This window comes from Fragaria vesca, linkage group LG7 (assembly GCF_000184155.1).
Source record: "Fragaria vesca subsp. vesca linkage group LG7, FraVesHawaii_1.0, whole genome shotgun sequence".
Classification (NCBI taxonomy): Eukaryota; Viridiplantae; Streptophyta; class Magnoliopsida; order Rosales; family Rosaceae; genus Fragaria; species Fragaria vesca.
Window position 1 is genome coordinate 22,099,268 of NC_020497.1, and position 23,577 is coordinate 22,122,844.

The 23,577-nt window shown below is 39.1% G+C and overlaps 6 protein-coding genes across 6 annotated transcripts; 2 read left to right on the plus strand and 4 right to left on the minus strand.

The window, feature by feature from the left end:
- Window positions 1-192: 192 nt before the first annotated feature.
- LOC101304715 (translocation protein SEC63 homolog) lies at window positions 193-4,820 on the plus strand. The gene is made up of 10 exons (XM_004307994.1): window positions 193-823; window positions 938-1,033; window positions 1,234-1,354; window positions 1,476-1,582; window positions 1,686-1,900; window positions 2,054-2,231; window positions 2,321-2,440; window positions 2,590-2,676; window positions 3,387-3,497; window positions 3,767-4,820. The coding sequence occupies exons 1-10, from the start codon at window positions 638-640 to the stop codon at window positions 4,601-4,603; spliced, it is 2,058 nt and encodes a 685-aa protein (XP_004308042.1). The 5' UTR covers window positions 193-637; the 3' UTR covers window positions 4,604-4,820.
- A 165-nt stretch (window positions 4,821-4,985) lies between these two features.
- On the minus strand, window positions 4,986-6,933 carry LOC101305014 (pentatricopeptide repeat-containing protein At4g21190-like). Its single transcript, XM_004307995.1, has 5 exons — window positions 6,818-6,933; window positions 6,614-6,712; window positions 6,360-6,503; window positions 6,051-6,263; window positions 4,986-5,829 (listed from the first exon to the last, which is right to left on the minus strand). The coding sequence occupies exons 1-5, from the start codon at window positions 6,899-6,901 to the stop codon at window positions 5,428-5,430; spliced, it is 942 nt and encodes a 313-aa protein (XP_004308043.1). The 5' UTR covers window positions 6,902-6,933; the 3' UTR covers window positions 4,986-5,427.
- Window positions 6,934-7,133: 200 nt separating this feature from the next.
- On the plus strand, window positions 7,134-10,786 carry LOC101305312 (uncharacterized protein At3g49140-like). Its single transcript, XM_004307996.1, has 11 exons — window positions 7,134-7,259; window positions 7,335-7,419; window positions 7,521-7,740; window positions 7,846-7,948; window positions 8,049-8,122; window positions 8,258-8,410; window positions 8,496-8,627; window positions 8,843-9,181; window positions 9,289-9,441; window positions 9,832-9,927; window positions 10,406-10,786. Exons 1-11 carry the CDS (start codon window positions 7,175-7,177, stop codon window positions 10,493-10,495), a joined length of 1,530 nt encoding a protein of 509 aa, XP_004308044.1. The 5' UTR covers window positions 7,134-7,174; the 3' UTR covers window positions 10,496-10,786.
- Window positions 10,787-11,021: 235 nt separating this feature from the next.
- Window positions 11,022-12,271, minus strand: LOC101305605 (uncharacterized protein P11E10.01-like). The gene has a single exon (XM_004307997.1). It carries the CDS (start codon window positions 12,257-12,259, stop codon window positions 11,258-11,260), a length of 1,002 nt encoding a protein of 333 aa, XP_004308045.1. The 5' UTR covers window positions 12,260-12,271; the 3' UTR covers window positions 11,022-11,257.
- Window positions 12,272-12,671: 400 nt separating this feature from the next.
- LOC101305890 lies at window positions 12,672-15,382 on the minus strand. The gene is made up of 6 exons (XM_004307998.1): window positions 15,171-15,382; window positions 14,888-14,971; window positions 14,268-14,756; window positions 13,727-14,136; window positions 13,540-13,645; window positions 12,672-13,032 (listed from the first exon to the last, which is right to left on the minus strand). The coding sequence occupies exons 1-6, from the start codon at window positions 15,325-15,327 to the stop codon at window positions 12,896-12,898; spliced, it is 1,383 nt and encodes a 460-aa protein (XP_004308046.1). The 5' UTR covers window positions 15,328-15,382; the 3' UTR covers window positions 12,672-12,895.
- A 519-nt stretch (window positions 15,383-15,901) lies between these two features.
- On the minus strand, window positions 15,902-19,977 carry LOC101304341 (coiled-coil domain-containing protein 111 homolog). Its single transcript, XM_004309128.1, has 14 exons — window positions 19,923-19,977; window positions 19,582-19,715; window positions 19,144-19,316; window positions 18,900-19,046; window positions 18,760-18,811; window positions 18,476-18,650; window positions 18,209-18,291; window positions 17,695-17,913; window positions 17,471-17,587; window positions 17,149-17,305; window positions 16,966-17,073; window positions 16,714-16,779; window positions 16,424-16,623; window positions 15,902-15,931 (listed from the first exon to the last, which is right to left on the minus strand). The coding sequence occupies exons 1-14, from the start codon at window positions 19,975-19,977 to the stop codon at window positions 15,902-15,904; spliced, it is 1,716 nt and encodes a 571-aa protein (XP_004309176.1).
- Window positions 19,978-23,577: the final 3,600 nt, after the last annotated feature.

The following is a 23,577-nucleotide window of genomic DNA, read 5'->3' on the forward strand; positions in this document are numbered from 1 at the left end:
ACTCTCTCTCTCTCTCTCTCTCTCTCTCTCTCTCTCTCTCTCTCTCATCTTCATCAGTACTCGCGCCATCGTACGGACACAGAGCGCCCCCAGAATCAGATCGCGACCTCTGAGCTTCACGATTCCCCAGGCAATCGTCATACTTCTCTTCCTTTTCTCTAAATTCGAAATCCAATTTTTGTTCAAGTTATCGGAATGAGCTAGAATTTAAGCTAGTTTCTTCATCGCTGTGCCTCAATTGGTATACGCATACGTTTCAGTTTTCGATCTTGATTGTAAATTTAGGATCGATGTCTCCAATTTCTGCATGTTTAGGGCTGTTTTTAACTGTCAGTGTAGAATTGACTGCCTCCATTTTCGGTTTCCACTCGTCATTGACTTGATCAGCTTCTCAATCTGCGTTTTTTGTTTTCTGTTGTTTATATCATGATTCGGTTTAAGTTTCGAGCTTTCGATTGCTGTTTATGTAAAGGTGGATGGATTACGATTTGCTTAGAATCTCGAATTTGTTTCGGCTGCGTTGTAGACTAGATTTTAGGTTATTCTCTGGTTAAATTTTGGCAATTGGAATGATTAAATGGAGTTGATTGTGCAGGAATAGGATCGGAATCCGAGGAGCTGGTGGAGGAGAGTCGCCATGGCTGCTTCGGAGGAGAATAATGCATTGTTTCCGATTTTTATTTTGACCATTATGGCACTGGCTCTGGTGCCTTACACAATAATAAAGCTTTGTAGTGCTGCATCGAAGGAAACAAAGAGCATCCACTGCAAGTGCAGTGACTGCTCTCGTTCGGGGAAGTACCGTAGGTCGTTGTTCAAGCGGGTAAAGTTTCTTAATTTCTTGTATGGATCAACGCTTTGTTAAACAAAGCTCCAGTCTTTGTTTTGAGAATGTTTAATTTTGTCTAATTGGCGATGTTATGATCGATTTTTGCAGATTTCGAACTTCTCAACGTGCAGTAACTTGACAATAGTACTGCTTTGGGTTGTCATGATCATCCTGGTTTATTACATCAAAACTCAGAGTTCAGAGGTAAACTTTTTTATTGAATTTGAAGTATTAGTCAAAGGCATGCTTATATGTGGTGTTTCTGTCAGTGTCTCACATCCCAGTGCTATTGAGTTGGTTCCCGGGACTTCATATTAGATATTGAACAGTCTATCCTTGTACTTAATATATTGAAGTTGGAATTTCATTCGGATAATTTTTTTTTTTATATTTTATTCATCCAGAATCAAGTTTTCGACCCATTTCAAATTCTTGGTCTGGAACCCGGAGCTCCAGAATCCGAAATAAAGAAGGCTTATAGGAAACTTTCAGTGGTATACCATCCAGATAAAAATCCAGATCCAGGTTAGAGTTGTTTCTTTTTTCCTCAGTCTATGCATGCTTATCATACTACGAAAAAGAAGGAAGGATGAGGACTTTCAGGATACCATGTGTACATTAACCGTTTATTTTTACCTTTTCTCAGATGCCAACAAGTACTTTGTGGAGAAAATTGTGAAGGCTTATCAGGCTCTGACAGATCCAGTATCGCGACAAAATTATGAAACATATGGCCATCCAGATGGCAGACAGGTAATATGCGATTCATTTCTTGGAAACATATAGCCGCTTACTTTTCAATACTTGTAATTTAATATCACGTCAGAAACTGAACATTATGCTTTTACTCTAATAGGGGTTTGAAATGGGAATAGCTCTTCCTAAATTCCTACTAGAATCCCAAAAAAATGGTGGTATACTATTGCTCGGGATCGTCGGTGTTTGTATTCTCTTGCCCTTGGTAATAGCTGTTGTATATCTCTCAAAGTCTGCGAAATATACTGGCAACTATGTCATGCACCAGACATTGTCCACTTACTATTACTTTATGAAGCCTTCTCTGGCTCCCAGGTACTCGATTCATTCACTGATAAATGTCCACCAACAAAAGCAAATTAAAAGTCAATGATGTTCTAGTTTCCTTTGCATTTTAATGGATTTGGTGTAGCTGTTTTGGTCTTTTTAGTAATTTCATTGATCTTACGAGATAACTTGAATACGCAGCAAAGTGATGGACGTCTTCATAAAGGCTGCTGAGTATACCGAAATTCCAATTCGTAGAACTGACAACGAACCCCTCCAGAAGCTTTTTATGCTAGTTAGGAGTGAACTGAATTTGGACCTTAAAAACATCAAGCAAGAGCAGGCAAAATTTTGGAAGCAGCGTCCAGCCCTTGTAAAGGTATTTAGTGCTCTGAGTCATAACTATATTGCCTTGTGTCCGAAACTCCGAATCATCACTTCACTTATCTTTATGCCACTTCTATGCAGACTGAACTGTTGATTCAAGCACAGTTAACTCGTGAGCCAGCATCTCTATCTCCATCTCTGCAAGGTGATTTTAAACATGTTTTGGAACTTGCTCCTCGCCTCCTTGAAGAATTGATGAAGGTGGTCTCTTCGTTTCTTGTCTTGCTTTTTCTTAGCAGCCACTTATAGAAGTCCTTTTGGAGGTCTAAATTCATGTCCATTAAGCCTGTTTTGGAAAATTTACATTCAGTGCATGCCAGGCCAGTTTTACTGATGCTTTACTTGTTCAGATGGCACTGGTTCCACGCAATGCTCAGGGGCAGGGATGGCTGAGGCCTGCAATTGGAGTGGTGGAACTTTCTCAGTGTATAATTCAGGTGATTGTCCATCATCCACTTATGTGTGTATATAACATCTGTCTACCCAAGCAATTTAATGTGAATGTTCCAAATTGTGTGATTGAATATGTGTAATTATTGATATATATATATTGATATCAATGTGAGTCTACTTAAAATCCCTGGTGGGTTGCATAGGTGGGTGTTTGATTTGCTAGTGGCAGGCTCATAGCTTGGTTTTTGGTGTTCTATGTCTCCAGATTTCATTCTTCAGTTTCCTCTCACCCACATATTGATTGAAATGCGGTAAAATCTCTGAAGTATAGTACTGGGAAATAATCTGTAGGAAAGACGATACTGCTCCCCATTGTCTATGTCGGTGATAGGATTATCTGTGCTGCAGATATTTTAGACCCATGCTTATGCTTTTGAACAATAATGTCCTGAAGTATCAAGTAAAGGCACATTTATGGATTACCGGAATATTGCATGTGATTTGACTAGAATAGCAGACCAAAAACAAAACATTCTATATTGATTTCCAGTTGTTAAACATACATCAAGTTAAATTATTTAAAACTTTTGTTCTGATTTCTTTTGTTTGACTTTGCAAATAAGAATCCTTTTTATTTCTTCAGTCAAAGCAATGGCAATTTTATATAGTGAGTACATAACTACGAGAACAGATCCACTTAGTTATTACAAATATGACTAATTTAGAGTCTTATTCTAACGGCCTAATACTGCAGGCTGTTCCCCTAAGTGCAAGGAAGGCTACTGGAGGATCAAGTGAAGGCATTGCCCCCTTTTTGCAGCTGCCACATTTTAGTGAGGCTGTTGTAAAAAAGATAGCCCGCAAGGTAAGTCTATTTTGGAGTTTGGACCTTTGACCATGTCATGCTGGAAACTCTTTATCTTTATCTTGCATAGGGCTAAAAGATTCTATTTTGCATAGCTGCAACTGGTAATGCTGTATTTCTAATTCTATCAGTTATGAATAAAGAGGTTCTGCGAATCCTCTTTTTGAGACTGAACGGGTGGAAAGTTTGCACCAGTTGATCCAGTCAATTAGTTTTTTATTTTTATTTTATACAAGTTGCTAAAGAAGTTTTGTTCTTTCATTTTGCAGAAGTTGAGAGTGTTTCAGGAGCTTCGTGATATGTCTATGCAAGAGCGTGCTGAGCTGCTTTCTCAAGTTGCTGGTTTCTCACCCGCTGAAGTAGAAGATGTTGAAACGGTTTTAGCAGCAATGCCTTCCATATCACTTGACGTTAAATGTGAGACTGAAGGTGAAGAGGGTATACAAGAGGGTGACATTGTCACTATTAATGCTTGGGTGACACTACGACGTGATAATGGTCTGATTGGTGCCCTTCCCCATGCCCCCTACTTCCCGTTCCACAAGGAGGAAAATTTCTGGTTTTTGCTTGCCGACAGTGTTTCCAATAATGTTTGGTTCTGGCAGAAGGTAAATTTCATGGAGGAAGCTGCAGCAATCACTGCTGCTTCCAAGACAATTGAGGATACAATGGAGGGTTCAGGAGCAAACATGAAGGAAATCAGTGCCACTATCAAAAAAACAGTCGACAAGGTAAAGAGCGGATCTAGATTAGTAACAGGCAAGTTACCTGCCCCAGCAGAGGGGAACTACAATTTGACATGTTACTGTCTGTGCGACTCTTGGCTTGGTTGTGATAGAAGGACAAACTTGAAGGTAAAGATTTTGAAGCGTACCCGAGCCGGTACACGTGGCGGTTTTGTGGCCGAAGATGGACCGATTACAGAGGACGGGATTGAAGAGGAGGAAGATGCTGATGACGAGGAATACGACGAGGATTATGAGAGTGAGTACAGTGAAGATGAGGCAGATGAACAACAGGATACAAAACAGAAAGGCCCTGCTGCAAATGGCAAGGCTCATAATCAAGGCTCAGACTCAGAAGGTTCAGGTTCAGAGGAGGACTAGAACACCTAAACCTTTACTTAGCTGTTCTATTTTCTTTGTTCATCTATCCTTTTCTAATTCGGTGAAAGAATTGAAACAACCACCACAATGATAGTTACCATGTTACGATATATTCTTGATTTTGGCAGGTTTTACTAGTTTTGATACTTCATACGTTTGGATACAAACCCATTTGCACTTCAGTTTCTTAAAAAAGATTTAGACATTTTGTTATTAATCTCCTTTCTTGGAACAAAAGTTATTTATGAACCAACACTTAAGTTGGTAATATAAGATGGAGTCCAACCTAACAAAGTGAAAGGCCTTCAATCTAATTAACATATACAATATAGAGATTGATAAGTTCTAGCTAGAAAACAACTGAAGTCTGACACTCGAAGATGGATATATATTTTCTGGGTTACATTAGAGGGGTTCAGAATTTTGACATACCTTATTCTAACTTAACGATCTCTACTCTGATAGAGTAAAGCCTAACCCTAAACAAAACCAAATTGGTTGAGTGGCTGTTGGTATTATCATGTTGTCGATTTACCAGCTTAATTGGAATTTGTAAATATGTAATTGGAAGAGAGACTTGCAGAAGAATACTAGTAAGTAGTAACTTTCATGTAATTATCCTAATATCTGTACTACGAACACTTTGATATCTTCCAGACACAACTTCAAACCAGTGTGGCTGCGAAGATCTTAGAAACAAGTCCGATACAACAATATCTCCTAGCAGCACAATGTTATCACTCTCATCATATTCTGAACGTCTTCCTTTGACTTGAGCACCTTTCTCATCCCATATGATGAGAAGGTATGGCACGTCATAACCTTTAATGCAACCCCTGATCACGTAGAGCTTTTAGTTCAACCCTGAGTTCATCTGAACTTGTATCAGCTTCATCGAGTGAATTGCACAAGATCTGGTTCATTTCCTCAGCTTCAACAGTCTGTTCATCTGGATTTGAGTCAGCATTTAACACTTCATTCGAGCCGTGGATTGTTTCCTTCTCCTCACTTAGCATTTTGACATCACCATCAAGATTGCCTTGCTTGTTTGCTTGGATTCTAACACGCTTTCCTTTGATATACCGAATCTCCCATCTTGGCGGCGGATATTTCTTCTTCAATTTAGTGTACTTGTCCATCATACCTAGCTTCTGAAAGACATCTCCAACCTTGTTAACAATTGACATATTTGGTTTGATGCCAAGCTCCTCCATGTCAGCAAATATCTACAGCAAGAGAAAGTTTCCAAGAAGTTAAAACTCCACTGGTGCATCGAATTCAAATGCTCCATTGTGCAAACTAGTGATACCATGAAATTCGACATTAAGGCATACATGAATAAACTCATTTCACAATCAAAATCCAATAGTCTGCAGGAATCTGCATTACTATGCTCCCAAGTTTCAATTAACCAATTGTACTACACAAAGCATTAGCATTATATTACCTCAAACATCTTATCATGCAAGCCCTTCTCATAGTAAATCGAAATCATTTTGTCAAAGAAAATTCGAGGCATGCTGTCCAAGTACTGCGTGAACAGCTTTGTCCAAAGCTCTTCAGCTTCCTCAAGTCTCCCATCTGCCGCTAAAGCATTCAACAGTGTGAAATAGGTCCCCATTGTCCTTCCTTGACCTTTGCTCAGCATCCATTTTGCTACCTAAAAAGCCAAAAGCCACTAGTTTCTGAGAATCTCACTAAATGATCACAGACTCATGATTCTAAGCACATAAAGTAGAAGATATAAAAAGAAGACCTGAATAATCCTTTTATAGTCTTTCTGATTCTCAAGAGTCTTCAAAGCCTTCTTCACTGTAATCAAAGGAAATTCCAACTCCCAAGCAATGAAAGAATCAAGCGCGCCATAAACCTCCTCTTTCACATTTGACAACCCCTTAATCTACAAACCAAAGATCACCACTTTCAACTCCAAACACAAAACTATGCAAAAGGGTACACAAATAAAACAACCACAAAAAAACATGAAAAAAAAAGAAAAGAGAAACTTACACACTCAACAAGCTTGAGGGATTTGGAAATGGTCCCAATCTTCTTATTGGATTTCCACACTCTTGGGTATCTGGGTCTTGGACCCTTCAATCCACATACCTGAAAAACCAACAAAATTTAACAACAAAGTCATCATCTTTCACAACGAAAACACATCAACATGCAAATTACAGAAATGGGTAACCAGTTTCTGTGAAGCTTTACCACCACACTATTTCTACTGCGGGAGATTCCGGTAATTTCCAGCCGCCGAGTAAAGACCGGCAGCGAGTACGTCAAGCTAAGCATCACTAAAACAGCGCATTTGAAATTCCCAGAAACCGAACAGATTGAATGGCTCACAGACTTAGATATACTACTACCTTTTTACACCAAAACGGTGCGTTTCGATTGTTTTTTTGACTAAAAGTCAACTATTTTGTAGAGAGGCTGTAACTATTCGCGCCCGCAGAGGATCCCAGCTCAAAGGGAGCCTCATCCTCTCAAAATCCAAGCGAGGGAGATATTATTGTTTGGATTCTCATTTCTCAGACGCTTCCATTAAATTCGAGAGTGAACGAAATGATGACGATGATGATCGAGTCAGCCATGGCCGTACGATTCAACGCCGCCGCCGCCAATGTCTGCTCCTCCACCGCCGTGCCTTGTAATCTCAACACCTCCCTCCTCAGCAGCTCACCTGAAAAAGTTGCCTTATACGGTTTTCTTTCTTTGCTTCTAGGTTTTCGTCCGCGGTGGAGCTCCGAGGAGCTGACCGGAGCAGTACACATCACCTCTTGCCGGCTCGCGTCGTCCGGTTTTCCGTGGTGAGCTAAGCTTGATTCAATTTTGTAGTTAGTTGAGCATTCTTTTGGTGATTAGTTAAGCTAAATTGAGGTTGTGAATGCTGAGAGTTTGTGGATTGTAGGATTAGGAGATCAAAGAGTGATTCGGTTGCGAAAAGGAGTAGTAGTTGTGTCAAGAATGGGATTCGAGCTGCCACGGAGCAGTTAGGGCCCGGTTCGGAGCCGGTGAAGCCGAATGGGAGGCCGCAGTATCATCCATTTGAGGATATTGCGGAGGCAAGTTTAGATAATGTTGGAGCCGCGAGGCTTACGTCTGCAGAATCTGCTAGGACTATTATTGAGGTACTGCATTGTAATCAGTTGTTAGCGCGCTAGTAGTTTATTGTGCTGCTTGTTGTTATCAGAGGTTTTGGATTGTTGATGATGGCGATTGTGTGTTGTGTGCAGGTGAACAGCAAAGCGACGCTCATGTTTTCGAGTATGATCAATGACGAGGTTCATGAGAATATTATGTGTCCTGATTTGCCTTATGTAACTGATGAACATGGAAGTAAGTCAAGTGTATGAGTTTCTCATCATACATTGGACTTGTCAACCTGTGTTACTTTGTTTTTAGTTTAAGGAAGTACTAATGATCTGACATGTTACAGATATATACTTTCAAGTGAAGGATGGTGAAGATAATGCGTCTATGCAATCCATAACTTCAGAAAATAACTTTGTGGTATGCAAGTTTCATGAACACATTTCAAGTCATGATTGTTTAACACTAGACCATAGCAAAGATTTGGGTTTAGCAATACTTTTTGCTGTAGTGTTATTCTTATGGCTTTTTTTTGTGGTTCATTATATGATGCAGCAAGTTATTATTGGCTTAGATACTATGGAAATGATCAACGAGATGGAGTTACCAGAAATTGATTTTGGAATTGATGAGATTGAAGGTGAATATAGTGATGGTGAAGATGACAATGATGAGGATGACGACGATGAAGATGATGATGATGATTCGGTTAGTTTTCTGTTTCTGTTTCTACCTATCTGGACCCTGCATGTAGTTGTCATCCATGCTAATGATTTAATAGATTCTTGTTTAGGATTGGGTTGCCGTTCTTGATGACGAAGATGAAGAAGATGATGACGAAGATGACGAGACTCTTGGAGACTGGGCAAAGCTGGAGACTATGCGTTATTCTCACCCAATGTATTTTGCCAAGAAGCTGACTGAGGTAACTGTTCAATGTAAATATTGTGACTGCAATGAATTAATGTAGGAATATTAAGCTGACTGAAGTAATCTTGGGAAGTTGAAGATACATGAGTAGAAATTCTGTCATTTTATATAACACTGCAACTAAAGCATATAAATATTCTGCCTTAAATGTACAATTCGAGAACTTCTTTGGTGAACTTCTAATTTTATGTTTCTTTTTTAATTTTTTAGGTTGCTTCAGATGATCCTATAGACTGGGCAGAGCAAGCTCCAGCTAGTTTGGTAATTCAGGGGCTTCTAAGACCTGCATATATTGACGAACATACTGTCATAAAAAAGCATTTCTCTGATCATGAGCTCAATAATGACGAGAAACAAGTTGAGAGAACTGTAGAAGCTCATTCAGAAGAGCCTGATAAGATCAATGGCCATGAATCAGGATCTTTAGAGGGCAGTCCACTCCAGGCAGAGGAATCTGACAATGAGAAGGGTGAAACACCAAAGAATGGGACTACATTTTACAAACTGGAGATTGTTAAGATTCAGTTGTTTTCATCACATGGACATCTGGTGCGTATAATGACTTTTGGTATCTTTTATAGTTAATGAATGCTGGTAAATTGGACATTTGGATGCACTGCAGTATTATTGATGTACTTTCTTTTGTCTCTCCACAGAGTGTTGTTGAAGTAGAAGACTTTGTAAAAGCTAAGCCTGATGCCATTGCACACTCAGCTGCTAAAATTATATCTCGTCTGAAAGCCGGTGGAGAAAAGACCACACAAGCTCTCAAGTCCCTCTGCTGGAGACTAAAGGGTATCCAAGTTGAGGTAACATATTTAAACTTGTTCAAGCCTTCAATTTTTTTTTCAGAAATGTGGCTATAAAAATTTGGTAATATTTATGTTCAACACCCCTCCCCAATCCAGAAAAGGAAAAAGTTGTTAGCTTATTAGCTTTTCAGCCTATTCTTCATCTTACTCTTCTTATTTTTGTGGTTTGATCATAGTAAAACTGTGTACAAATTCTTTTGAAAACATATTTGCTCCTAAATTCTTTTATGTCAAGTGAAAAGGCTGAGTGCTGTTGATATATGTTAAAAAAAAAAAAAAAACAACAACAACAACTTAAGAGTTAAGACCCTCTTTATTAGTCTTATAATTCATTACCATCACAATTTTCTGAAATCTATTAATTAAAGTTGGTGATATTTAATGCAGGAGGTAGTACTTATTGGTATAGATTCTCTTGGATTTGATTTGAGGGTTTGCTCAGGAACACAAGTTCAGACATTGCGATTTGCACTAAATGCACGGGTATGCTAATTATCTGAAAGCTACAATCAGTCTTCTGTATATGTATATTCTCACCTTGTATTTTGAGTCTGCTATTATCCGTCCATGAATTTTCTTCTTAGACTAGCAGCTGCGCACAATACCAAGTAAATCTTTTCAACTTGCTACGTGTCCCTTGAAAAAGAAGTCAAAGGTTCATAGTTTTCCTTGTAGATAAAAACAGTTGAAATTGTCACTAATTCTAGTCTCAAGTCCAACTCCTAACTTCTGGAGCAGTCCAGGACATTTTTATATTTTATAACTTCCAAGAGTCATTTACTATTGAACTATCTCTTAGGCACAAAGAAAATATAGTTGCATGTTCCTTCATGAGTCTTGTTGGGAATTATCCATGAAATACATTATGCATTGTGTGTGTTAAAAAGTAACAAGGCCTTTGATTGCCTCATCTGGCACTTCTGAGAAAGTAACATTGTAATTGCTTGCTCATATTCTTCAGGCCACTTCTGAGTATAGTGCTGAGAGACAACTTAATGATCTATTATTCCCAAGGACGCAGCACAAGCCACAAAAAGTAAAGCAAAGTTAAAATTTAGTAACGCTAACAAAATTCTCAGGTTCCATGCATGTTCTGGTTTGCTTCTAGCCCTCTTTGCTACAGAATTGGATACAACAGTTGGAAGGAGCCTCAAAAGTTTCATGCACAGTCCACCAGTTGTGTACTATTACTTCTTATTAGTCAATCAGGTCATGTATCATTTACTTGTGTTCCTGATAATGAAAATTCATTGTTCCAATGCTTTTCGGCTCTTGTCACACACATTTCGTTTTCTAATTCTTGCTCTTTTTGCTGCAATAAGCAGAAAAAAAAACTCTTAAGTTGAAGTTGATGTGATCTAGCTAAGTATAGCATTATTTTCAACTAGATTAGGCCTGAAAATTACACACAGCTTATCAGCTTCATGAGCCATTGTACTGTATCTTTTTGTATGAATTAGATTTTACCCACCCCATTCATTGTATTAACTGGAATATTATCTCCAGGTAGAATATATTCTTTTGGGGCTGTTCAGTCTCTCTTTCATCTTTATTCATTTTACATTACTTCAAAAAGAAGATTGTACAGCAATACACTTTTTTTTTTTTTGAAAAGTTTGTACAGCAAACATTGGATATGCTTATCACATAATAGAAGCTTATTGTTAAGTTCTGTCATAAACTCGGATTCTGCATTGTAGATCTCCGATCTAAAACCACAAGCAGGCATTTTATTCACAGATTTTTAGCGACACGAATCATGATGTGTATGTAAGTATACAACTGGCAAATCTCAGCACCAGTGAAACAAATCTCACTGCTTCATGTAAGTTTCATACACCAGCTGTGCAGCAAGAATGTCCACAACTGCTGATCCTACCGACTTGAACACGGTAATCTCCTCATCACTTCTCCTCCCAGCCTTCTCTCCTCTGATCAACTCCACCAGCATCCCACACACATCACCCTTCTCAATCACACCCCTCTCGAAAGCTCCAACCAGCTCCCCGGCCTCCACCAGCGCCGCCTCATTGTCCACAAACACTCTCCCCCTCCTTACAGCCTCATCATCACACTCCTTCATCGAATGCTGGAACGAGCCAACCAAGTCCAAATGAGCTCCCACCTTCAGCCTCTCCCCCTTCACCAGCGCCACCTCCGAATTCGTGGCGCAGCTCACAATGTCCCCCATCTCCACCGCCTCATCCAACCTCCCACAGCTCCCAAACTCCACCCCATCACCTCCCAAACTCCCCCTCATCTCCGCCGCCAATGCTCTCGCCTTCTCCTCCGTCCTGTTCCATATGATCACTCTCTTCAACCCCGGCCTCGCTGCAAGATGCGCCCTGATCAAATGCGGCGCCAGAGCTCCGGCTCCGACCATGACCAAAACCTCACTGTCATTTCTTGATAGGATCCTGGAAGCTAATCCGGAGACGCAGGCAGTGCGGTAGAGAGTGAGAGCAGTGCCGTCCATGGTGGCGAGGGTTTGGCCGGAGGTGGAGCTGAAGAGGACGTAGCTGCCGTGGATTCCGGGCAAGCTGACGGCGGAGTTGAGCGGGAAGTAGGTGACGAGCTTGACGCCGATGTAGGGGAGAGAAGGGGAGGAGGACCAGGAGGGCATGAGGAGGAGGGAGGAGGTGGAGGAGACAGCGTGGCTTTGGCGGAGGGGGGAGCAGAGGGAGGAGGAGACGGCGGGGAGGGAAGAGTGGAAGTGGTTGATTAGGGTTTGGTGAGAGAGGATTGAGTGTAGGGAATCGGTGGTGATGAAGACTGGGATTGTTTTGGAAGGGGTGGATGGAGGAGTAGAAGCCATTGTTGGGAGCTTGGGAGAGAGATGAGTGAGGACCAAGACTTGTCCACACTCAACTTAAATACCCCTTCAAATTTCGTCATACTGTAGTTTCCGTAACTCTTTGACCATTTTGCCGACGAATTATTCGTCGATAAGGGATTAATCAATGTATAAGAACAACTCAAACAGTAGGTGCTATTTGAATGTGCTATTCTCGTTTTAGCACCCCTTATGTCACTATCCATATTTCATCGATAAGGAATTAATCAATGTATAAGAGCAACTCCAACAATAAGTGCTATTTGATTCTCATTTTAACACTTCTTATGGCACTATTCATATTTCATTAATTTTCCATCTTCAACAATGAGATGTTATATGGATGTGTTATTCTCATTATTTTAACAATGAGGTACTATATCATATAAGGTGTGTGCCTGTGGAGCCCATATGAGCTGGTCTTAAAAAAGTCCTGAATATAAGACTTAAGATGACACTTAAGGCTATATTATTAAGACTAACACCTAATTTTGAGTAGATCTCAAAGCATAGCTAGTCAATTATAACTACGTTGCATCCATTTGCACAGGACATTAATATACTAATAACATCAGCACGATCTAACTAGATTAGTTACAAATACTGATGATAACAATCCTAAAGTCTCAATGATCGATAACATCCAGCGGTAAGCTCCTCGATAGCCTTGACATCCTTGCTCCTTGATAACCCAGACTGTGTCAAGATTGCCTTACAACTCTTGCTCCTGCTCTGATTTGAAGACTCATTTCCACCTGCAACTGATTCTTTTTAATTAATGGATCCATGAGGTACAACATAGATAAAAAAATAAATATGCGGTGTAAATAGCCAAATGAATAGCAAATCCTCCATATCAAAATGAATGAAGCAGATATAAGGTAAAAATGCTGAAAACTTATAGCTGTGCATCTACATTTGGAAATCAAAATCATAAGGTAAGCCAGATGGTTCTGCCCATGGTTGATCTGAATATAATTCATCATGCCATATAATGATATAAGAAGGTAACACCATTGTTAAAATAACTTAATGTAGTCATTCAGTCTTTTCCTACTATATCCCCCAAACAAACTAGCAATCACTAAATACATTGGAAACAAACTAGCAATCACTATATACAAAGACATGTGTGCAGAAAATCCAAAACTCCAAGTACAAGGTAAAACTTATTAACTCATGGCACATCACAGTAAATCAATTGAGTACGATTAACCAAACATATCCTAGAATTGAACAATAACCAACTCAGCTATACTCACCTTTAGCCTCATCATCTTCCTTGCTATCGTCATCCTCGACCATAACCTCATCCTTGCTCTTGTTGTCCTTCCCAACATCCACCTTAACATCATCCTCTTCCTTATTCTGCAACATTTAAACTGTTATTAAACAAACAATGAATCACAAAATTCATAAGTCCAAACAAATCTGAGGGAAGCAACACGCCTGCAGAGAGTTCTCGAGGGATTGTTCAGTGGACGGGACCTCCTTGATAGAGTTCTTCTCATCCTCCTGGACCACAACCTTGTTCTTGTTCTGCATAACCTCATGTTCGAGTTCCTGGATGGACGGGATCTCGACTAGATAGGAGGGTCTGCACCAGTCCTTGGGGCACCTGTTCTCCCAGTACCAATGACCTATATTTTCACAACCATCACACCTTGTGAGAATAGCATATGCTCCCTTGCGACAGCATTCATCTCCGATTTTGCCACAACAATTGCAAACCCTGTCAAACAGAGGCCCTAGATCTGTGCCCGGTGGGATTTTATCCAAGCATGGGCAATCTTCAGGGAAGTGATCTTTACTGCAGACAGCACAGCCCTCTTTATACAAGTACTCCTTCTCCTTTTCCACTACAAAATTCAAAAGAAAAAAATTACAAAAGAGTTACAATTTTCAAACCGAGATGAACTTAAACGCTTTGTGGAAATTCAAGACAGTTCCGCAACCAGAAACCTTGGCTAAAATGAAAAATCAATCATACCAGTAGGTCGAATCCTCTTCATCAATCTCAGGAGCTCCTCTTTGTCATCTTTAAAATCTGGAGTTTTGAGCCTTTTCAGACACCCGTTATCGTCATAGAAGTTGTCGTAGTCATATTCATCCTCAGAGTCAGACTCGTCATCCTCCTGGACCACAACCTTGTTCTTGTTCTGCATAACCTCATGTTCAAGTTCCTGGATGGACGGGATCTCGACTAGATAGGAGGGTCTGCACCAGTCCTTGGGGCACCTGTTCTCCCAGTACCAATGACCTATATTTTCACAACCATCACACCTTGTGAGAATAGCATATGCTCCCTTGCGACAGCATTCATCTCCGATTTTGCCACAACAATTGCAAACCCTGTCAAACAGAGGCCCTAGATCTGTGCCCGGTGGGATTTTATCCAAGCAAGGGCAATCTTCAGGGAAGTGATCTTTACTGCAGACAGCACAGCCCTCTTTATACAAGTACTCCTTCTCTTTTTCCACTACAAAATTCAAAAGAAAAAAATTACAAAAGAGTTACAATTTTCAAACCGAGATGAACTTAAACGCTTTGTGGAAATTCAAGATAGTTCCGCAACCAGAAACCATGGCTAAAATGAAAAATCAATCATACCAGTAGGTCGAATCCTCTTCATCAATCTCAGGAGCTCCTCTTTGCCATTTTCAAAATCTGGAGTTTTGAGCTTCTTCGGACGCACTATAAAGAAGAAAAAAAAAAATGAGGCACAATAAATTCAATCGGGAAGTATACTCAATTAACAAAATAATTAGCAGGATGGAATGAGAAACAGAAACCTGACCAGGATAAACCTAAACCCAAAATCAAAATCAAAATCAAAATCAAAATCAAAAAATCAAAATCATAATCATAATCATAACCATAATCATAATCATACCAGGCCGATTCCTCGCCATCCTCGTGATCTCTGTCATGCTGTATTTGATGTCCGCTGCTTTGCGCCTTTTCTGACGCTTGAAACTATTTTTCTTTCTTTTCTTACTTCCCATAGATGAACGCTTCAAACTAATTCCCTTCGTGGCTTTGAGCTCCATGGCTTTTGGGGGCTTCGCAGGGCCTCAACTGCTGGGGTTTTGACTCCTCGTCATCAATCCAAGAGGTTGGGGTTTTGAGCCTTTTATAGTTTTTCTTTTTTTTGGGAGAATAAAAAAGGACAGATTTGCCCCTCAATTCTGTCAGATACTTTTATTTTATCATGAGATGTGAAATCCACACACTCCGAATTAACATCCACACACTATTTTTTTTTAATCAACACATTCACAAAAAGACAGTTTAAGTTACCAAAAAAAACAACAAACTAAAAGACAAAATTTAAGTTACCAAAAAAAAAAACGGTTTATGAATTTCAATTTGGGGTGTGTGTAGATTTCACAACCCTTCGTTATACTTTCATTAGACTTTCATTACATGTAGAGATCCCTATGTATTTGCAATTTTGTATCAGTGCCATATAATCTTACTTATTTTCATCATTCACATATGTATTCTCATATGTATATGTAGATATACGTTGTCTTCTGGCTAATCTAAGAATAAAGTAAATAAAAGAGAGAGAGAGAGAGAGAGAGAGAGAGAGAGAGAGAGAGATGGTTTCAAAAGTGGGTGTTAGCGAACCATTAATTCTTCATAAGCAACCTGTGTTGGAGTTAAAAATTGAATGGACAATAATATAAACCGGTTGCTGCATCACCATAGGCTGTTTTCCATAAGATAACTGAACCCCAAAAGCCTCATACTGCTTGTTGCTTCCCCAAGATATAACTGCAGTACCACAGATGCAAACCCTTGGCAGTTGCTTTACTCTTCAACTGAAGAATGCTGCGGAAGTGCGGAATCGGTCTTTTGGTCAAATGAATCCTTTGCTGGCCATAGCTTGAAGGATTATAGTGGCAGTAGATAGGAGTTTGAATCAGTTAATAGTTCGTTAGTGCAACTTGGGATGCAGCAGCAGTCCACCAGTCATCGTCATCTTCTGGATCAAGGTTTTCTTATTTGTGGAAGGAAACAGGAGAACCGATTACAAAAAATTTCTCACCAAAACGAAAGGGAAAATTGGAAGTGCCTGCAATAATGGTATAATTTTGACTATTTAACGAAACATTGATGACATGGATGATTTTGTCCTACCGGATTGCTGAGCTCTAATGAATTTTGCTTATTTTCAACTTCATCTGCAACTTTTATGGCTTCAAGCCACCATGAATCTGTAACACCACTGCTTTTCGTGTTCTCATCATCAAAAAGAACACGTTCATGATCTTTTTCACATTCATGCACCAGGTCACGGACAATATTCCACGGAATTGGACGTGATGGAGAACGATAACCTGTTATCATAATGCAAGTTGAGAGCAACTCACTCATTGATTAAAGAGAAGAAAGGTAGATAATAGTAGACAATATTAACTTTTCCTCACCTCTGCAATCAGGATCATGACATTTCTGATAATAAACACCCCTTCTGAGGTCAGCAATGTATATCACTAACCAACAAGACGAATAGGAATATTAGCTTGTTGTCTTACATTATAAGGAAGAGTGGGGAGGGGGAAGTGCTAGACAAAATGCAGTGGCAAATTTTTCACATGTATGAAGAGGATGAACCCAGTAGGACATTGAATTATGAAGTGTATAAGATGTGATGTAATGCAACAATGTATTGGCTTTACCATGATTGCTTTTGTGCTGTCTGCCGATTCGCTCACAGTATCTGTTTCTCGACATACTGTAGACCATGAGTCCAAACTCTGAGAACCAGTACCAGCTGCGAATTTTACCTAGAATTGCAGCAAGTTATATACTTGAGGATATAAGATTAACAGATACTTCTAAAGCCAGATACAAGGTAGCACCTGATACATTTCCAATTGTAGCAACAAATTCCACAAATGCATCCAAAGCTGGAAATGGAGATTTCCCCATGAAGTATGTTGCTGAAGCATCACTGGTGCAACCACTCAGTGCAAATTCTTGGGGCCAACTGTAAGATTTTCCAAAACTAGGGTTTACCTGCATAAGAAAGAATAGATCTAGTCCTATGATATATTGCCACTTAAAGAAGAAGAAAAATACAATAGATTGTCCTTAAAGGCTTCAACTAACTGATGTCAAGACTCAAGAAGTTTGGCATGTTAATGAAACCAAAAAGTATCGAACTTCTAAACTGAAATTTACCTCTGTATCAAAATGCAGGGTCTTTATACAATCAAGATCAGACTTGCAGACTAGAAGCTTCTCACAATCAGCATCCAAATTGCAGATCAACGACGCCATGAACATCTCCTCTTCAGACTGCTGTTGGGAACCAAAAATTTAGTTAAAGAAGCACCACGTATCAAAACACTGGTAAGAAAAGGCCACCTGTCAGATACCATCATTTAGAAGAGTGGGTAGCATACCATCATGTCCTTAGCTTTGAAGCGCCCAGTAGGTAGAAGCACCGACTTCTTCCCTGCCTTTGATGATAGAGCTAGACGAAAACAACGATTCCTTGTATACACAGCAGTGTCCACAAATAGGTGACTAGGCTCCAAATCTCCAGAGCTTGAATCTTTTGTAATAAACAATTTCTCAAATCTTCCATCCCTCCCCTTTGCACTCGATATCCGTGAGCATATCTGATAATATGTCATCACATATTGACAACAGTTGGTATTTCTACGGGATAAAGTAAACAACAGAACTGTAGTAAATGAAGTAGCTACCTATCACTAGAAAAGAAAGCTATACGTCATATAGAATTTGCTTCTTAATTATAATCTCTCTTAACAGTATGTTTTTACTTGGCAAATATAAATTAAATAAGGAAAGCATGAGAAAAGATGAACATAATATAATCATAAATTACAGACCTCAATATCCTTTAATGGAGAGAAGTAACACAAAACTTCGGTCATCTTCACCAACACATACCTCAGTGACAAATCCACCTATATGTGAGTTGTCCTTAAAAGCAGTCTTTTGGATACGAACAATTAGATGTCGAGAGAACTTTGCTGCACAGGGGCACAAATAGAACAATGAATTTCACAACCAAGCAAATAACGAACCTAATTGCAATATATAGCATACGTTTATGTTGCAATATGGAATCAAACACCTAATTATGGTATCTTTATTAGATTTCACGAATATCCAAAATCACCAACACACCAGCCAAGTGATAATCATGCACTGTACCTTCCGTAGAGGAATCAAGCTCAATTATCCACTCCATGTTCCCTTGAATAGAATACTTTTCAAGCAACGCTTCGAAAACAACTGATATTAACAGATCAACCATTTCATCTCCATTTCTGTCTGTATTGTCTTTCTTATTGAATTCCAGGTCAAAATAAAGGTGGCATGGTAAACCCTGAAACAACGCATACAAAAATTTAGGAATCACAGCTAGAAAAGCATCTCATGTTGATGACATGGTACTCATACGTTTTTTCTATCAATGAAAAGAAAGAAATTATCACCTCCTGAATGACTTCGTAATGGTGACGAAACTTGGAATCCATAAATTTGTATCTGAAATTGTAGAAAAACAGTACAGATACATCAAGGAGAGAATACGATGAAGTATATATATTGGTTGAAGAACATAGAAAAAGCAAACCTTCTCCAAAACTCGTCATAACTTGAAACAAGGAACCTTCTTTGTCCACTAAAGTGATCTTGATAACTAAAAACATGAACATTTTCGTTCCGTTTGGCAAACTGCATTGCTTCCTCCTGCCTCGGAAATGTAGCCCATACTTCCTTCCTAAACAAACTAAAAACACGGGTCAACTCAAACTGCAAACACCAGAAGAAGAACATCTTAAAGCAGTAAAAGCTGGAAGAAACAACTACACATATACCTTGAACTCAATCGTTTTTGCGCAGTGAGATCAACACGTATCTCACGCAACACACGCAGCAACAGCCTTGATGGTTGCTTTGGAGGCACTCCATTTGGAGACCCGTAAAACACAACCGGAGATAACTGCTTCCTACGATTAACGCTTTTCGCTTCAGCTGTTGCAGAACCACCCTGAAGACGCAACGATACATACTTCAGGTAACCAAAAGCATGCAAGAAAAGGACACTCCATGAAGCAAGAATACTCAAAACATTTCCTACTCAGCTAACTAAAACATGAATTCTTCGAGTTAAATGCATACAAATACCGCTGAACACTAATGCAACATTGTTTATTTTCCGAATAATTTTCTGATTCAACCGCAGAATCCCCAATTACTATCCAAAATCAACAATTTATTAAACCATGAAATGAAACAACTTCAGTGTTACATACTTTTTCTGCAGAAAGCTGTAAATCTGATGCAATCTTCTTTATTTGCTCCGGCGACCGCGGAGAATCAACTTCCTGGGCCTTACTCCTCTGATTCGGTTTGCTCTTGATTCTCTTTCTCTCTCTCAAAGCAGATTCTGAAACACAACAAGTAAAGATTGTAACTTTCCGACTATTTCAACAATCAAAGCCAAGCCCAGATCAGAAATGAACCCAATTACTCAGATAGTAAGCTCAGTACCCAAGTCTTCATCAGCAATATGAAATCCCCAAATCCAAGTCTTTGAATTTCAAATCCCTAATTCTACGAAATTGAAAGAAGATGAGAGAAAGAGAGAGCTTACGTGGAGGAGAGATGCCGCACTTGAAGCACTCGAACAAGCGATCAACGTCGTCCATGGACACTCTTCACCGTAGTCTTGATTTTCAAGCTCCACAATTTTACCCTCTTTTCAAATTTGGGGCTTTTGTTTTTCTTAAATGGGCGGGAATTTGAAAGTTTCAGTTATACCTAATTATTACAAAAATGTTTCTAAAAAAATAATAGGAAAAAACTCTAATACACAAATAGTACATTTTTCTAGCATAAACCAATCAAAAACAGATTACACAGCCCAAATCAATGTTTCTTAGTAAAAATACAGTTATACCCCAGCCTTAATAACCGCTTCCAACCCTCTCCCACCGAACCCACTCCGAATTCAATTCTTTCTCAACAGTTCTCACCACTTCACTCCATCGACGCTGCTTCGATGCTTCAATCCATTGACGCCGCTTCGCTTCTTCAATCCATCGACGCCGCTGCCTCACTCCTCACTCCATCAAGACCTCAGCACCCATCTCCGCGCGCCGCTTCGCTGCTTCAGTACTTCACCGCCGCTGCTTCACTCCATCGCCACCACTACATCGCGCTAAATTCTTCTTTTTCAGGTGAAAAAAAACTCTAGCATAAATCTGTGTTTGTACCCCCAATAATGTTGGCTGGGTTCATATTTCTTTGCTTCAATGTGTTTTATGGCAATGTAGAAACGGTGTGGCAACTTTACTACCCCTAGTAAAACTTTACTAGGGGTAGTAAACTTTAATTTTTGTTTGCATGTCAGTTATTTTCACTGTCTGGATGTGTCTAATGGCTGTGTTCAATACTAGGGGTAGTAAAACTTTGATTTTGTTGAATGCGAGTTGTTTTCTAGGTCTGCATGTGTATAATGGTGTTGGAAATAGAAGTTTACTACCCCAGTAGAAGTTACTAGGGGTAGTAAAATAAAGTTTTGTTTGCACATCAGTTGTTTCTCTTTCAGAGTGTGTATTGGCCTTGGAGATGTTCTATTGCAAGTTTACTACCCCCAGTTGAAATTTACTAGGGGTAGTAAACTTTTTAATATGTAGTTTATAAAGGCATGATCACTAGGGGTAGTAAAACTTTGGTGTTTTGCATATGCAGGATGACACGAAGGCAACTTGTTACTAGTCCAGAGTCTGAGAAAACCTCACCATCTACGTCCATCTGCTTTGAGAGTTTACTACCCCTAGTAAATGTTTTTTGTTAGGGGGGTAGAACAGCATAAATGAGGGGGTAGTAATGTACATTAATATTCAGATTTATTTTCTCAGTCAAAATAAGTTATTAACATAGTTAGCCCTTTGATTTATGGCAGGTCTGATTGTGGTCCATTTGTTCTACATTATATGGAGGCAATGTGTGCTGGGTTGGATCCAAACCAAGAAGGCGGCAACCAAATGAGGAAGAAGATGTTAGAGGAGTTTGCGAAATTAAACAAATGATTTATGTAACTTTTGCTAGAATTGTGGACAGATATCACAACTAAGACTGAGATCTAATTTTAAGTTCTATTTTGAAACTTTCATGTAAATTTAAGGGAATTTAATACCTAGTAAAGTAACGGTTTACTACCATCAGCAATGTGTTTTTTTATGCTCTGGAAACTTTACTACCCCTAGTAAAGTATGTGTTAGGATGCAGAACAACAAAATCTGATGTTTTGGAAACATTACTACCCCTAGTAAAGTATGTTCTAGGGTGCAGAACAACAAAAAATTGAGGTTCTGAAAACTTTACTACCTCTAGTAAAGTATGTGTTAGGCTGCAGAACAAGTAAATCTGACGACTTGGAAATATTACTACCCCAGTAAAGTTTATAACTGGGTGCAGAACAACATTACTACCCCCTTAGTTGTGTTTTTTTATGCTCTGGAAACATTACTACGCCTAGTAAAGTATGTGTTAGGCTGCAGAACAAGTAAATCTGACGACTTGAAAACATTATTAACCCCAGTAAAGTTTATTACTTGGGAGGGAAGAACATAAAAAAAAAATAAATAAATAAAAAGATCTTGTGTAAAGTTACTGACCATTAGAACTTTAATGCTTGGGACAGATGAACATAATAATATTGTCAAGAGAATTCCACAATAATGAACATCACAAAAATCTTCAATCAAAATCCTTACAATAGAGAAAAATCTGAATATAGTTCAAAAAACATCAAAAAAACAATAAATTCCAAACATCCACTAACACCAGAATGATGTACAAGAAACTACAGCAACATGTTCAAAAGTTCCGTACAGCTCTTCTTGTTATGATGGCCCATCTTATTACAACGACCGCATCAAATCAGCTTCTTCTCACCAGCAGATGCTATCCTCTTTGATTTAGGCCTCCCAGCCGGCCTCTTTGTAACAGGAGGTAGTATAAAGTCCTCAGTGGAAGAACAAGAGGCATCCACGTTACTCAAAGGTGCAATAGGAAAGCTATAACACATCCTATAGTATTCAACAGTAAAATAAGGATCAATGAAATCATACACATCAAGTCTTGCACCTTGTATAGCAGCAAGTGCATGAGCGCATGAGAAGCAATTAATCTGCCACTTCACACATGAACAAGTACGAGTAGAGAGGTCCATTGAATAGGAGTACTTATCATTCCTAACATCATAAACATTTTCATGGGAAGCAATCACCCTGAACACAAGAGACCTATCAAGCTGCTCTTTCAGCCTCTTCTCCATTTTAGGAGTAAGCTTGGTAGTCCAAGATTTCGACTCAACACTCCTTTCTGACATCATCTTCAGTTCTTTCATTCTTGTTTGATCTAACATAGCGAAAGGGGGCAGTGAACGCTCAGCAACAATCCAGTTATTAAAGGATTCAGCAATACCATTTGCCATAATCCCATACCGACAACCTTTAAAAAAGCACGGCACCAATGTTCTAATAGAATCTCCCTTATGAATTCATCAATAATAGCAGCACCACCCTCATCTCTCAAATTTTTTAAATGAAAGTAGAAAGACTTCTCAGTCGATGCATAAGCCATTTTAAAGAATTTTTGTAACACATCAGCAACAACAATTTCCCTTTCTTTGTTCTTATACTTTCGACTAAGGTTGTATCGCAAATGATGATAATAGTAAAGATAAAGATTACCAGGAAAAATGAGATCAAATGCCTTCAACAAACCAACACTACAATCACTAATGAATATGATAATCCTTCCTTGCGGTTCCAACAAAGCCTTCAAGTGTTTGAAGAAAAACAACCAGTTTTCTTCAGTCTCTGAATCATAAAAACACAAGGCTAAAGGGAAGAAACCTGCACAATAAAAAAAACAAACAACCAATTACTAGGGGTAGTAAAATAAACAGCAGCGTGCCGCTGCACCGTTAACGGGAGCGTTCCGCTCCAAAATGAAAGTCTAGCAAACCATAAAACTATAAGAAAACATATTTAAATCAAAAGAATGAAGATTTCAAAAAATTACTGGGGGGGTAGTAAAATATATAGCGGCAAAAAAATACAATTGACTATCCCTAGTAAGTGATGTGTTTTAAAATGTTACTCGCAAGCGCACGAATCAGTTGCAGCACATATATGCAAGAGCGAGGTCGAACCCACAGGGAATGTATGAAAATAGGAAAAACTAATCGAATCTAAATTAATTTAACACTAACCTAGTTGAATGAAAGTTGATGG